The sequence below is a fragment of the Pyxicephalus adspersus genome, chromosome 11 (genome assembly GCF_032062135.1).
Source record: "Pyxicephalus adspersus chromosome 11, UCB_Pads_2.0, whole genome shotgun sequence".
Taxonomy (NCBI): domain Eukaryota; kingdom Metazoa; phylum Chordata; class Amphibia; order Anura; family Pyxicephalidae; genus Pyxicephalus; species Pyxicephalus adspersus.
Window position 1 is genome coordinate 15,768,741 of NC_092868.1, and position 13,835 is coordinate 15,782,575.

A 13,835-nucleotide genomic window follows, 5' to 3' on the forward strand; every position below is an offset into this window, starting at 1 on the left:
CACAGTGTCAGGAGAAACAGGAGAGCACTGGCTGCATGGCAGAAAAATGTGTTTTATTGGTACCATAGATGAAAGAGAATATTTGGTTTTCCTAGAATTAAGTTTAAGTAACATAAATATGAATACAATATGAATGCTATGACTTGATATAATAAACTGTTATTTGGTGTTATATTTATTGGTTTGCAATTTACTGTTTGAATAATGGACATTTTCTTTTGTTTTTTGACAGCCCGCTGCACAGGTAGGATAACTATTTGTTTCCATTATTACCCAGTACTAATTCATAAAATGCTTTTTAAAATATTACTTTTGGAACAAGTAGCATTTTAACATTCACATTGTTTTATGTTTGGGATTTGACATAAGCAGCATAGTAATAAAAGAGTACTGTAAAAAAAAGCACCCCTATATACAAACTCTGATATGGAGTATAATTGTGTAGTCCTGAACAAATACTGAAGCTTTCTAGACACATGCAAAAAAAACCAAGTGTACACATTTAAGGTATGTTTTATCATTTTTGTCATTCTTACATTCTGAGTCTCTGGCTTGTTATTTGCTTTTTAATTTGCCACTGGACAATATATGTAATTTAGCAGCAGAATTAGAAGAATAAGAAGAATTTCCAGATTGAATATAAATTCCCCATTTGACTGAGACCTCTAAATATTGTAACTTGAAGATATTTCCCCTTGCATAGCCTCCATAACTACCTAACCCAATCCGTAACAGCCTAGTCTCCACTTGCTTTAAACATGCATGTTTGAAGCCTTTGAAACACACTACCAAATCTGTTGATACAGATCTACACATACTATATGGTTTCCATAGTTTTGCTTTACTTTAATTTTATTCCAAACTGTTGAGTTGATGTGTCTGCTGTACGTCCCCAGTCCAGCAACAGTACTCACCAGACACCAGTCCCCCAAATGTAATGCCGCTCAGCCTTGGGAGGCTAGTTGCCCCCATTTATCCAGTGTGCAAGGCATAGTGTCTGGGAAAGACCTGGCAGTGGACCAGGAGCCCACAGATAATGCAGTACCAAGATTCCAATGGAAACAAGCCCAGAATACAGAGCTAGAGGTAATTCACAGGTAAACTGTCCACCAGACAAGGTAAGCAAGGACTAAAGCTGAGTCAGGGTCACAGGCAAAAGGTCATTCCAGGCAGTATATAATCACAGGGCAAAAACAGGCAAGGCAACAGTAAATCTTACAAATTCACACTCCAGCAGCAGATCAGCATTACAACAAGCGCTGGGGACTGCAAGCAGATAGGCTTTAAGCCCTAGCAGCCAATGACAGAACAGGAATGATTCAGGAACTATTGCGCCTCTAGAATCTATTTCAGCTGTGCACAGCCAGAGTATGTGCAGGGGATGCCAATAAAGTATCCAGGTCGCACAGCTGGGAAGCAGGGGCTGCTGCTTTTTTTTGTGCTCCTTGCTGCTCCAATTGACATCACCGGACAAAAAAAACAATGTTTGATACTGTGATGGTACACAGCACAGTTTTTTAGGCCAGATAAGCATCTCCTAAAAGCTAAATTCCCCTCTGTTGCTCTGTGTTATGAAATTGAATCAAAGAAAAAGTGAAGCGTGGCATGTTTTTTCCTAAACTGCCAAAGTTTACTCCTAGCCATTGAAGACTAGAGCATTATTATTTTTGTTTTGTTTTGTTACACAACACTAAATATCACCACAAAGTGGTGCTGTAAGTTAAATCTTAAAAAGCATTTCACAAAGCCAAAAACATGTAAAAGCAGCACCAGTGTTTATTCATGAGAGGGAATTTGTGCTTTGACTGGAAATTCCCTTTAACGATGAGTTTATAGAAAAGTATTTGCATAAGGATTCTTCTTAAAGCAAAGTGTTGAATTTTGGCTAGATTATGTGCTGGGATACTTACGCCTGCAGCCTAGATGTGATTAAGCTACAAGTGTGATTTCCTCAATTGGTTTCCTCTCCTTGCTGCCCAAGTTAAGTTTATGTTGAGAGATTCTTTCACATTCCTGCACCAGTATCATCTTATACCTAAAGATAAAGTGATAGTTATGGATGTTTGGAGATTGCTTATAATGGTACAGTCCAACTCCCAGTACCTGACTATTATAATAATTTTATAATAAATTATAATAGCAAAAAATTTATGAAACTGAACAGTGAGTGTGACTGCATGTAATATTGGATTTTTTTAAATGTATCCATTTTGTTTCCTAACGTAAATAGGTATGTGACTACAATAAGTGCCCTGCCAAACCAACTTGTGAGGAGGGAGAGAACTTGTTAGTTAAGAACGACCCTGATGACAAGTGTTGTTCACTCTATGAATGCAGTAAGTTAAGCATTTTTTAATTTGATGTTTAGTTTAAAAATGTTGAGATTTTCTATTATAATTTTGGGTATTAACCTTTTTTTATATAAAGTTGATGTATTACACATCATTTCACAGTCCATAGTCCATAGTCTTGTCACTAACTGTCCCTCAAGGAGGCACAAAATCTAATCTCATATCAAGCTTGGAGCTGTATTTATTTGAATCTTAATTCATAACTCCAGGAGGAACATTTAAATTATACCTAGATTCTATGTCCCACATATGTATTCTCCTTTACTGCTGTAGTTTCACCAGTATGTACACATCAGAACCATTCCCCATTACATTAATACAAACTTTTGATTCTGCAACAGTAATAAACAATGCTTTAAAGCTCTGCTTATTTGCTTGTGCTGCTCCTGTTTTAATGAGCAGATTTTGAAGAATTGCCACATCCCAAAACATAGAGTATATACATTTATAAATGAACAAATGTCATTGAAAATGTGATTTAATGGCATTTAATGGCAATTAAACTTTAAAATTTAAAAAAGTAATAAAAGTATTAGAAAGATTTACTATCATATATCTTTAATGTACAAAAGTAGATTTATATTTTCATTTTCATTTACATTTTCATTTTGCATTAAAAATTTAAGTGAGCCTTTTAAAAGTACATGGTGCTATGCATTTGTACATAACTTTAGGTGCCTCTGTCTCAAGATTTACTGCTGTTTTGCTGTTTTTGACTTTTTTCCACGTTTTTTTTCGCTATGGTCGCCATTCTAATTTACATTAAGACCAACGACACACCATGCATACATTAGTGCATTGCACATTCCTTCAATTTCAATAGAACCCCAACAAACTAATGGAATGTACCTGTGTTGCTAACTAAGAAAAATTACTGCAATAGAACAAAATACATTACTATGACTTCTTTTGTTTGCAGTACCAGAAGTAAAACCAACTCCTGAGATACCTGTGCCAACCACACAAGCTGTAAGTATTTAGACTAACATTTTATTTAATATTCCTCTGCACTCAAGATTTTTCATCCTCATTAATACCAATCAATAATGACTCTGATCAGTTATACTATTATCAATAATAGCTCTAATAATACATTTTTTTCTAGTATTAGGATTCTTTTAATCCCCTAGTTATGATATTGGTGTGTTTCTCCTCCTAATAATACATGTTTTTCTAGTATTAGGATTCTTTTAATCCCCTAGTTATGATATTGGTGTGTTTCTCCTCTGAAGATATATTTTTATTATTTCATTTTACTCTAAAGATGCAAAGAAAATTTGTGTAAAAAAACATTTTTTTTTTTTTTACATTTCTAACACATGTCATATAAAAACAGGATACATGCAAGGATGTTCAGTGTTCTATACCTGAATGTGCCAAGGAAAATTCCAATCCAGTTCCAGTTGGCCTGGATGATAGTTCCTGCTGCTTGAAATATGAGTGTGGTAAGTATAGTTTTCTTGGCTTTACCTGTTGTATGAGTCTTGTAAAAAAAAAAAAAATATTTTCCTTTTTATTGTATTTACATGGAAATTAACATAAAACAACAGTTCGAGGAACCTGAAGCAACCTCTGGAGGAACAGTAGGGTATCACTGAACCATATGGTCTAGGCACTAGGCAGGTTTGCTGGATGCTTGGATATATAGGCAGTTGAATGCACAAAAATACAATTCTAAAAAAGCTGCATCTTGCATAATCATAGTGTAGACTAGTCATTTCATTTACTGCAGGGGCAGTTGTGTAGATAGTATACAGGTTCAGAGGATAATATCCATGACTGACAGAACATTGTGTGTACTCAATTTGTATGAGCCCTATAGTGTTTTAATTCCCCACAAGACAATCTGTTCTAACAAGTGTAATGACAAATGACATGTGTGTAAGTATGCCTGCAGGTTAATTATACTGTAAGCTACTATGGAGTCAATATGTTCCAACTATCCTCTAAAGTGAAATATTATACCATACCGCCATATCTTCTACTGTATATAATTATATGCCATGTACTGTTCTTACAGTGTGTGATGGATGCCAGCCTGTTCCAGATTGCAATGGATACCAACCTTTAATGTACTATAATCCTGATAAACAATGCTGCCCCAAATACAATTGTCGTAAGTACCTTTTAGAGATGTTTTGATACATTGTTGAAGTAAAGCAGTTTAATAGGCAAACAGATGCATTCAGAAATCTAGGAGTTATCCCAAGCCTGGCATAGTTGTACCCTCGTGCCACTGGGACCATATATATTACAAAGTGATTATACAATATCTATTGGATCAAGTGACAACTATGTTGTTTGAAGATCTCCATGACTATACAGTATATTGAATATATTAGGCAATTCCTTAGTTAACATTATGTAAAGAAATCTAAGAGATGGTACAAAGAGTATACAATCAGATTGTAACATGTACAGCCAATTTTAAACTCTTCTCATTGTAGATATTTTTTTCAAGGGAATTATAAAATATTTAAATAATAAATTAAAAGTACACTAACATTGTGACTAACTGCAATCTTTTTGTCTCTTTTTATCTCCTCATTTAGCTGTGCCAGTAAGTATACTACAACTAAAAACAGATTATTTTTAAAATTACATATGTATTAATAAATAGTGTACTACTTTTGACATTTTTTTTATTTCCATTATAGACTCCTTCACCAACAACACCTGCTGTTCCAGTAAGTTGAACAATCTTGCACCAAAAGTCACTTGTTAGGAATACAAAAGACAGATTCCTAAATACACTTAGACTGGGTCTACATGGACGGTTTTAAAACGCATGTAAACGTTCCTACCGCATTTATATGTGTTTTTATGCATTTTATTTGGCGTTTTAAAGCTTGCCTTTAAACCACTGTAAAAAGCAGAAAAAAGTCTATTCGTTTTCCCATGTTTACGTTTCAAACACTTATAAATGCGGGAAAATGCTGAAAAACACAGGAAAACACTCTCATTAAAATCCTGGGTGTGTTTACTCGTGTTTAACTTGTGTTGCAAGGAGCGTTATCTATAACGCACAAAAACGTGCTTCATGAAAATGCCCTGGTGTAGATTAGCCCATTGGAATGTATAGGAATTTCAAACATGGGCTTTTAAAGTCCCAGGTTAAACACTGGGGACATATCCATGTTGGCTAAGCCTTTTCTTTTGTGTGTAAAGTACTAATACTGTTGAAAATAAACCTGAATGTAGAGCATTTTAACTATATATAGTTAACTATAACTCCTAATGTAAGTTGACAAGTTGTACACTTTACACAAGACACATCTAAAGAAAGACTGGGGAACCATAGAAGACACATGTGTCAATGGGACTAAATTGGTTTACATAGAGCAGAAAGCTCTACCCATAGACAATTTTAAAATTTTATTTTTTAGTTCTGACTGTAATATATAAATTTGAGTGTTGAGTGTGATGTTAAATATAATATAATATATAAAAAAGCTATACTGTGTTTAAACCCATTGGCATCACTTTTAGTATGTAACTGACAATCAACATGTGAATTATCACCCAAATTTTTATATACCTGAAAGTGTCAGCTGAGGACATAGATGATGTTATGCTTGCTTGTATTTTTTCACTTACATTTTACTTCTGGTTTGTTCATTAAAGCCACCATGTTTGAATGTGGTTTGTGAGCCCATAACATGTGGAAAACTAGGAGCAAGTCCAGTGATCGTGGAACATCTCTCTGCTACTCGCTGCTGTCCAGTCTTTGACTGTGGTAAGTATAATAATAGTATATTAACATTGATATGATTGCTTTTACAACATTATAATGGAAAATCCTGAAATGAAAATGAGAGATGAATTCTTTTAGATATTAAGTGCATGAATTGACTTTTTAAATCGTTTTTTTTTCAGTTTGTGATAAAGTATGCCCCCCTCCCACATGTGACGATGACAGACCTCCATTACTTATTGGGGACCCTGACCTGGAGTGCTGCCCAAAATATGAATGCCGTGAGTATCTTCTTTGCAGTGGAGTGGTCATGAACCAACTAAAGATCCATTTAAAAAAGCAGCAATATAGCCTAATTGTAGCCATACCACTGCAGTTTCATTAAGACCTTCTCCATAGTTATAAAGTCATGTGACTTATTTAAAGTTTTCTATTTGTGAGCAATATGTAAAGAACAAATGTAAAATACTATCGTAGCATAAATTATTTTTAGTGCTCTCATTGGGATAATGGGAAAGAGAATACCACAGATCTTTACCAATAGACTGCTAAATATGTTTATTTTATTTATCAAGCAATAATTATATTCTGCAATGCTTTACAGTAGACGTAATTATGTCCCTAGCACATTCATATTGACTCAAATCCATTAGAGCATTGACAATAGTTTCAACTGTTACCCAAAGATCAACATACAAAAATACATTATGGCATTTGTATGTGCATAGCCCAAGAATATTTTTTTAATATTTTCTGCTATATTTGATCAAATTGTCTGCAAACAAAAGGTGCGAAAGGCGGTCAATATTCCATCCCTCCAATCTTATGTAGCCCAAGACAGTTTGATATCAGCTTTTCAACTTTGGGTTTATTAACCCTTTATTAGACTACCATATCGTTGACTTTGACTTTTTTTACTTAAATATTTTGTATACATTGACATATTGATGTTTTTTTTCTCTTTCAGCACCTCCAAATCCAGTTCCAACTACTCCACCAGTAAGTTTTTGTCAAATGTCAAATGAATATTTATTGCTGTACAATAAGGGAGGGGATTTATTTCACTTAAAAAATATTAAATGATAATTACTATAAATGTAGAATCAGTAAAGTAGTTTTCGTTGGATGGTTTACAAGCTCATTTTTCTTTTACTATTAAATGTGCTCTAAAGGTCATAATATAAATGTCTTGACTGTTCCAGTGCTAGTTGTAAAATGAGTTAACTCCCCCCCCCACATGACATTACGAACCAAATGCAATAGTAACCCTTTTTTCTACTGTATCCAAAAATAGAAAGCAAATGTCTGGAATTCAATGTTACCATTTTGATTTTATTTCCTGATGTGTTTTCACTGCAATAAATAGATATAAATCAGGATGCATATACGCAAATGTTCAAATTAATTCTAAATGTGTGTCCATTGATTAAAAACAGAAAACTTATCAGGAAAATTATGCACTGACATGAGGGCTGAGTTTCCAGCCTCAATTGTATTTCTTGTAGTAAAACATCTTTACTTCATGGTTCTTCATAAGCTGTCATTCCATTCTGTAGATTGAATGTTCACATGTGAACTGCCCCTCAGAACCTGTATGTGAGGACTCCGACACAAAGGTTGAAATTCAGACAGACAACGAATGCTGCAAATCATATAAGTGTGGTATGTATTTTTTTCATTTAGTTTAAAAACAGTGTTGCTATACAAGTGAACATTTTAAACTGCAACTTGTCTTGTTTGGACGCAAAGGGTCCTTTCACAACTGCAGGCTTCAAACTGCACTGCAAGTAATCACATTTGCATGGGGCTGCTGCATGAATCATCCAACAGCAACCTCTTTGGGGAAAATCAGCTTGTTGCTCTTGAGAACCACCATGCTATCTGCCACAGCCACATGTAAAAAAATGGTTCCCAACCACGTGTTCTGGTTCCCCACCACATGTTCTTGACACAAAAGCCTGGTAAAGGTATATCGTAATTGAATAATAAATACATTGAAAACACCTTTATATGAGTGGCAGCAAGTTATAAAATAATGAAAAAATGTAAGAAAAAAGTATTTATACAGGAAGTTAATTACCTAAATTGGAAAGAAAAAAACATTATTTTGCAGCTTTGCTGCAATATTACAGACAGATGCAAGTATCAAATGCAAAATAACAATGGGTTTGTAGATATTAACATGCAGCATGTCTAGTTCCAGTCCTAGAGGGCCACATACAAGCCAGGATTTTCATGTAAATTCGATTTTAACTTTGTAGATCCCAACATAGGTTAATGCTATGTTCTGTCTGTAGGAGAAATAATAAATATTATGTGTCTGTATCCTCACTCTAGACTGATGTTGTGTACCCTTGTTGTATTGCATTGAACATTCATAGACTACCAAATCCTCATGGTATTTACTATGCACCCACTATATGCACATTGACACACAGGCTACAGCATACATTTTCTTAAGTGTGGTAAAATATTTCTAATGTCTTAATATATAATAGACAAGTCACTTGAGCCCCAAAAAAATGTGTTTCCATTTTAGATTATTATGTAATACTAATTTAAAATAAGCCTTAGTGAATGCAATTATAGTATGCAAAGGGAGAAATGTTCTGTGCATTTGCAGACATTTATAACAAAAGCTACAAAATTCTGTATCTTGTTTTTTAGAATGGAGGTTCAATTAACATACTCACGGTGATTCTTTAATAAATTAGAAGTTGTCCAAGTTCTCCAATTTAGGACTTGGAATTGCAAATATTTTTAAATCAATAGGCTTGTGCTATTGTCAGTGATTTTCTTTATTTCTTATGACTTTATTTCATTGTGGATATATTGCTTTTATAATGAATAGTAATGCCAAATCTTTACTTTAATTTGTTTTTCAGTTTCACCAACACCACCTGTAAGTACAGATTTACACTTTAAATATTAGTATCAATTATATTTGTTGATTCAGTGTTTCCTGTAGTTATAACTAATATTAACAAAAATACATTTTTCAATTTGCAGCCTACTTCTCCACCAGTACTGGTAAGTTTTATTTTCAATGATATTTGGAAAGTGTTTTTATTATAGGCATGTTATTGTTCAGAACTGTATGTACTAGAATCATATAAAGGTCTTGAAGACAACAGCTCTTAATGGGCTCTTGATGCTGAAAATGTAATTGAGTAATGCAAAAGCTGCAAGTGTATAAATTAGGTTACGCAGTAAGTTGAGCAGGAATTTCTTGAAGGGAAATGAAAGAGCATGCCCTAGCTTTAATTATTTCCAAATCACTAAACCAGTAAAAGCACACAATGGAAATCGGGTCTCCTTATCTGCATATTTGTCCTGGTTAGTACTTAGCAGTTTTAGAAAGTTTGGAAGCAGTTTAGCATTTTTAGAGGAAAGGACATCAATGGAAGCTCTCTCAATATAGATTTTATTTTTTATCAACTCACCTTTGAATGCAATGCTTGGTACACATAATGTATGAAAATAACCTGGTTTTAGCTTTTTAGGTAAGGTTTGACATGCAGATTATTATTTATGCAACAGAAATCTGAAATTCTTCCTGCTGTCTGCAATTCTTCTATAGGCAAAAATAAAGTTTTACTTCTTTAATAATACTGCTCCGCTAGTTTTATTATACTGTATGTAATAGACTATGAAACTACAAAACTCTTTTTTGACAATGGATTAATACTTTCAATGGTTACATTATTCATTATGAAAGAATGATTGTTTGTTTTTTGATCCCAGCCTTGCCAGGACCACACCTGTCCACCACAACCAAACTGTAGAGCTGATGAGACCATATTGGAGAAACTAAACCCAGAAGATCTTTGCTGCTCCAATTATGAATGTTGTAAGTATTTTTCTTTTAGGTAGTAGTGTAAGAAATGGATATATACTGCATATAACCAAGTGTAATGTTCTAAATTAGAACATGGTCTAGTAAGTTAGAAATTGTGTATTATTGTAGGTTTAGTATTTTTTCTTTAATATTATTTTTCCATATTTTGTTACAGTACCACCACTACCAACCATCACCACTCCTCCAGTTCCAGTAACACAACCGGTAAGCACACATCCCATAATAAAATCAACAGATTCACCTTTATGAACTGAAAAGCATCTAGGAACGTGTAACTTTGTCCAAATACTGGAACAAGAACAGTGTATATAAATGCATGTAAATCAGGGTTTTAAAAACATTTTTACATTAGTTGAGACAATATATAAAATGTCAACTAAGTTTTTTTATTTTTTTCCCAAGCTTAGTGTAAGTTGTTTTTAACAATTTCACATGCTTCATGTGTCTTTTCCATGTTCAGTTTGTTGTAAAGACATTGGGCCTGATTCATTAAAACTCTCCATGGCTGGAGAGGATACACTTTCATCAGTGAAGCGGGGTTAACCAGCAAACCTGGAATAGGTTTTTTCAAAGTCATCTGCTATTTGCTTGCAAATGTTTTAAAACCTGGACCAGATACATTCCAGATTTGCTGGATCACCCAGCTTCACAGATGAAAGTGTATCCTCTCCAGCCTTGGAGAGCTTTCATAAATCAGGCTCATTGTCATTATTGTATGTCTACTACCATAGGTTAAAACATAATATTTGAATTAATAACATCCTAATAATAACATCTTTTTTTTAATAAGATTCCAGTGTGTAAATGCTTTTAACTTTAAATTATGCACAAAACAAAACAACAGATAGACAAGACAGAAAGTAAATGTTCCAAGTAATCATACAGTTCTTTTACAAACTCTTACCTTTTCCTGTCTATCCTTTTTGTGTCTGATTTTATAAGACGGAAATTAGCTGGTTAGGTTTTTTGATTGAGTGGGAAGGAATTAAGACATCTGTAAGGTTATCCTTGCTGTCTATGTCACTTTTAGTGCAATCTACCTTCATTTCATTGGTTTGTCACTATAAAAGATAGTCAGTGAGGGTCTGAAATTGCCCTATGTAGGAGCATTTCAGGGACCATAATGGCAACCTTTTTGACAGGAAGCAGGGCACACTTTTCTAATTGCTACCCTAGCAAACCTTCATAGGAACTTTAGCGCTTCACAAAACCTTGGTTGAGAAACACTACTTTAGAATATTATAATATTATAAGAATAGGAACCTTTTTTTCTGGTATATTCCCAGTTTACTGCATCATTCTTAACAAGTCCTACACAATAGATCAATCCCCAAAATTACAGTTATGAGCTAAGTTGTATTTTTAATTTTGCAGGATGAATGTTTGGGTATTACATGTAGCGTGCCTGAGTGTAAACGCAATGGAGAAAAACTCGTCCCTGTTTCCAGCACAAACCCTTGCTGTCCAGAATATACATGTGGTAAGTGCAATTTGAACAATATCCGTGCATACATTTTTAAAGCCAGCACCACATTGACTTCAATGAGGCTGAAATATTAGCTTTCTTCCCAATGTATCATTTTGGAGCCAGGAAATTATTACAACAATTAAACTGCCAATCCGTTTCTTAGCTATGGAAGGGAGTTGATCACCAAAAAGAAATGTGAATTCAGAGCATGCATGTATTTATGTAACCAGGATTATAACACTGCAGGAAAATCTTGTTTACTGAAGTTCCAGTTTATGCCCTTTTAGCTAGTTCAGCCCGGTGCTAATAATTTCAGGAGAATATGTAGTTGTTGAAGTTATTATATTTCCTAATTTTTTTACAGAATGTAGCCCATGTTTACCCGCTCCCGATTGCAATGGAGACACTGTAGGCATGACTTTTGATTTTGAAGAAGAGTGTTGTCCAACATTCTTCTGTCGTAAGTATAATCTCAAAAATGAATCCTAATCCTTTCCCCAACATGTATTACAATTGCTATAAGCATTGTTTTTCTCATTATGTGTTGTATATCATAATATAGCATCATTTAATAGGGAATTTAAAAAAAGAACCATGTGTATCTACCATAGGTTTTTGTCCCTACCAGGCTAAGTAGCAAGTATACTTTACCTGGGGGATTTTATGTAGAATTTAGATGCCTTTTTGCCCAATTGGCCCTGGTACCTCTAGGAAACAGACTGCATGCCTCACCACAATGTGGCCCTTAGTGCTTGAGAAGCTAAGCATCTGGACTCAGTATTGTATCTTAGACACAAGGGCTCTATTTTTAAATGAGAATCTGACATTCCTTCAAACTGATTTGAATCATTTACTGCCATTTGAACTCATGGACCTGGAAGATTCCCACCAGGGAAGGTTAAAGGCAATGTCAGATCCCTTCTTTTATACACAGAGCCCCAAGAATGTTCTCAATATGTAACTTCACAAGATCAACAACCTTTTTTGTGATGCAATAAAGACATCCATGTGTATGCATGGCTCTAATAGCCAGGCATATATGCCAATTGTGAAAAAAAAAAAAAACATTTTCTTCTGCTACTCTTACATTAATTGCTGAACAAATCAAAATGTTTACTACTCTGTAAAAGCTATGATGTTAGTAAGAAGGAAACTGTGCATGGGTGGGTAATGACAAAACTTTTTGGACTTTTAAGAATAATGAATATTTGTTAATAGATTTCATGATTTTTTTTCCAGCAACACCAACGACACCACCACCACAACCTCCTGTATCCCCTACTGTAAGTCACTTGTGCATTGAATTTGTTACATTAATTTATTTGCTTTTTATTTAATTTGAATATTTGAACATTTGCATTCTGGATATAGATTTAGGGTTAATAATTGATGTTGGTTAATAGGTCCAGTTACCCTGAAATTCATACTGGATTTGTTTTACTGACATTGTATATTCATGTTTTATTGTATTTTTAGGTTTGATTTATGAACAGGTATTTTTTTGCTATTTGTTTCCTTTTTACACATTTTTGAACCTGACAGCTTTTGTTCTTTTTTCCAATAGCCTGTTCCCAGCACAACTCCACCTCCAATTCCAGTAAGTTAACAAAAACATCATTGGTGTCAATAGGATTGAGATCCATATTGGTGTTTTGTAAATGGGAGAAACCCCAATCAGTAGTATCAGTGGAATAAAGAAGGCCAGTGTTAAGTAGTTTAAATAAAGCTCCAGCATTGGTTCAAATGAAATAAAGGAAACCCAGTCAATGATTTTCAGTAATTAAATTGCCTAAAGAGACCTTTAGTGTCCAACGGTCCAGATGATGCTGTCAGTGTGTATGTAGGTACTGTTGGGAAGGGGACATCCGGTATGCCTGCTGGACTCTGGGATTCTGTAAAAGTTCTGGTATTGTCCCATAATGGCTATGTTTCATCACTGATTGCCAAAAGGAGTTTGTAGCTGCTAAATTGTAGTACTCCTTGAACACTGAAATTTTACTGATAACTACTGTAGTTACCCTATACATGTTTACATTTATTTATTATTTAATATACATAAATGTATAGTTATGCACTTTGGGACTAACAACATGCATGCTTCATACTGTCTAGGGGGAATAGCTTTGGGGAGTCAGAAATGGAAAATGATCTGGGGTTTCTGGTAGATCATAGACTTATTAACAGCTGCAATATCTAAAGCTAGCAAAGTACTTTCTTATAATAAAAGAGGAATAGACTGCACAGATGGAGACATTATCTTGCCCCTGTACAAAGCATTGGTCAGACCACTTCTGGAATATGCAGTCCAGTTTTGGGCACCAGTTCACAAAAAGGACATTGTGAAATTGGAGAGAGTGCACAGAAAGGTAACTAAATTAATAAAAGAAAATGGAGGCGCTCAGCTATGCGGATATACTAGCTGAACTGAATCTATTCTCCCTTGGGAAGAGAGGTTAAGGAGGA

The 13,835-nt window shown here is 34.4% G+C and overlaps 1 protein-coding gene across 1 annotated transcript in view; it reads left to right on the forward strand.

The window, feature by feature from the left end:
• LOC140341249 (uncharacterized) overlaps positions 1-13,835 on the forward strand; it is a 63,791-nt gene that overhangs the window by 28,513 nt on the left and 21,443 nt on the right. Inside the window, exons 39-57 of the mRNA XM_072426815.1 lie at positions 233-244; positions 2,231-2,336; positions 3,271-3,320; positions 3,688-3,796; positions 4,372-4,467; positions 4,904-4,911; positions 5,009-5,038; positions 5,976-6,087; positions 6,228-6,326; positions 7,013-7,044; positions 7,602-7,707; positions 8,931-8,947; positions 9,055-9,075; positions 9,790-9,895; positions 10,059-10,108; positions 11,279-11,384; positions 11,737-11,832; positions 12,612-12,655; positions 12,937-12,969. Of these exons, the coding sequence (XP_072282916.1) occupies positions 233-244; positions 2,231-2,336; positions 3,271-3,320; positions 3,688-3,796; positions 4,372-4,467; positions 4,904-4,911; positions 5,009-5,038; positions 5,976-6,087; positions 6,228-6,326; positions 7,013-7,044; positions 7,602-7,707; positions 8,931-8,947; positions 9,055-9,075; positions 9,790-9,895; positions 10,059-10,108; positions 11,279-11,384; positions 11,737-11,832; positions 12,612-12,655; positions 12,937-12,969 (1,233 nt within the window). The remainder of the gene's footprint in view (positions 1-232; positions 245-2,230; positions 2,337-3,270; positions 3,321-3,687; positions 3,797-4,371; positions 4,468-4,903; positions 4,912-5,008; positions 5,039-5,975; positions 6,088-6,227; positions 6,327-7,012; positions 7,045-7,601; positions 7,708-8,930; positions 8,948-9,054; positions 9,076-9,789; positions 9,896-10,058; positions 10,109-11,278; positions 11,385-11,736; positions 11,833-12,611; positions 12,656-12,936; positions 12,970-13,835) is intronic.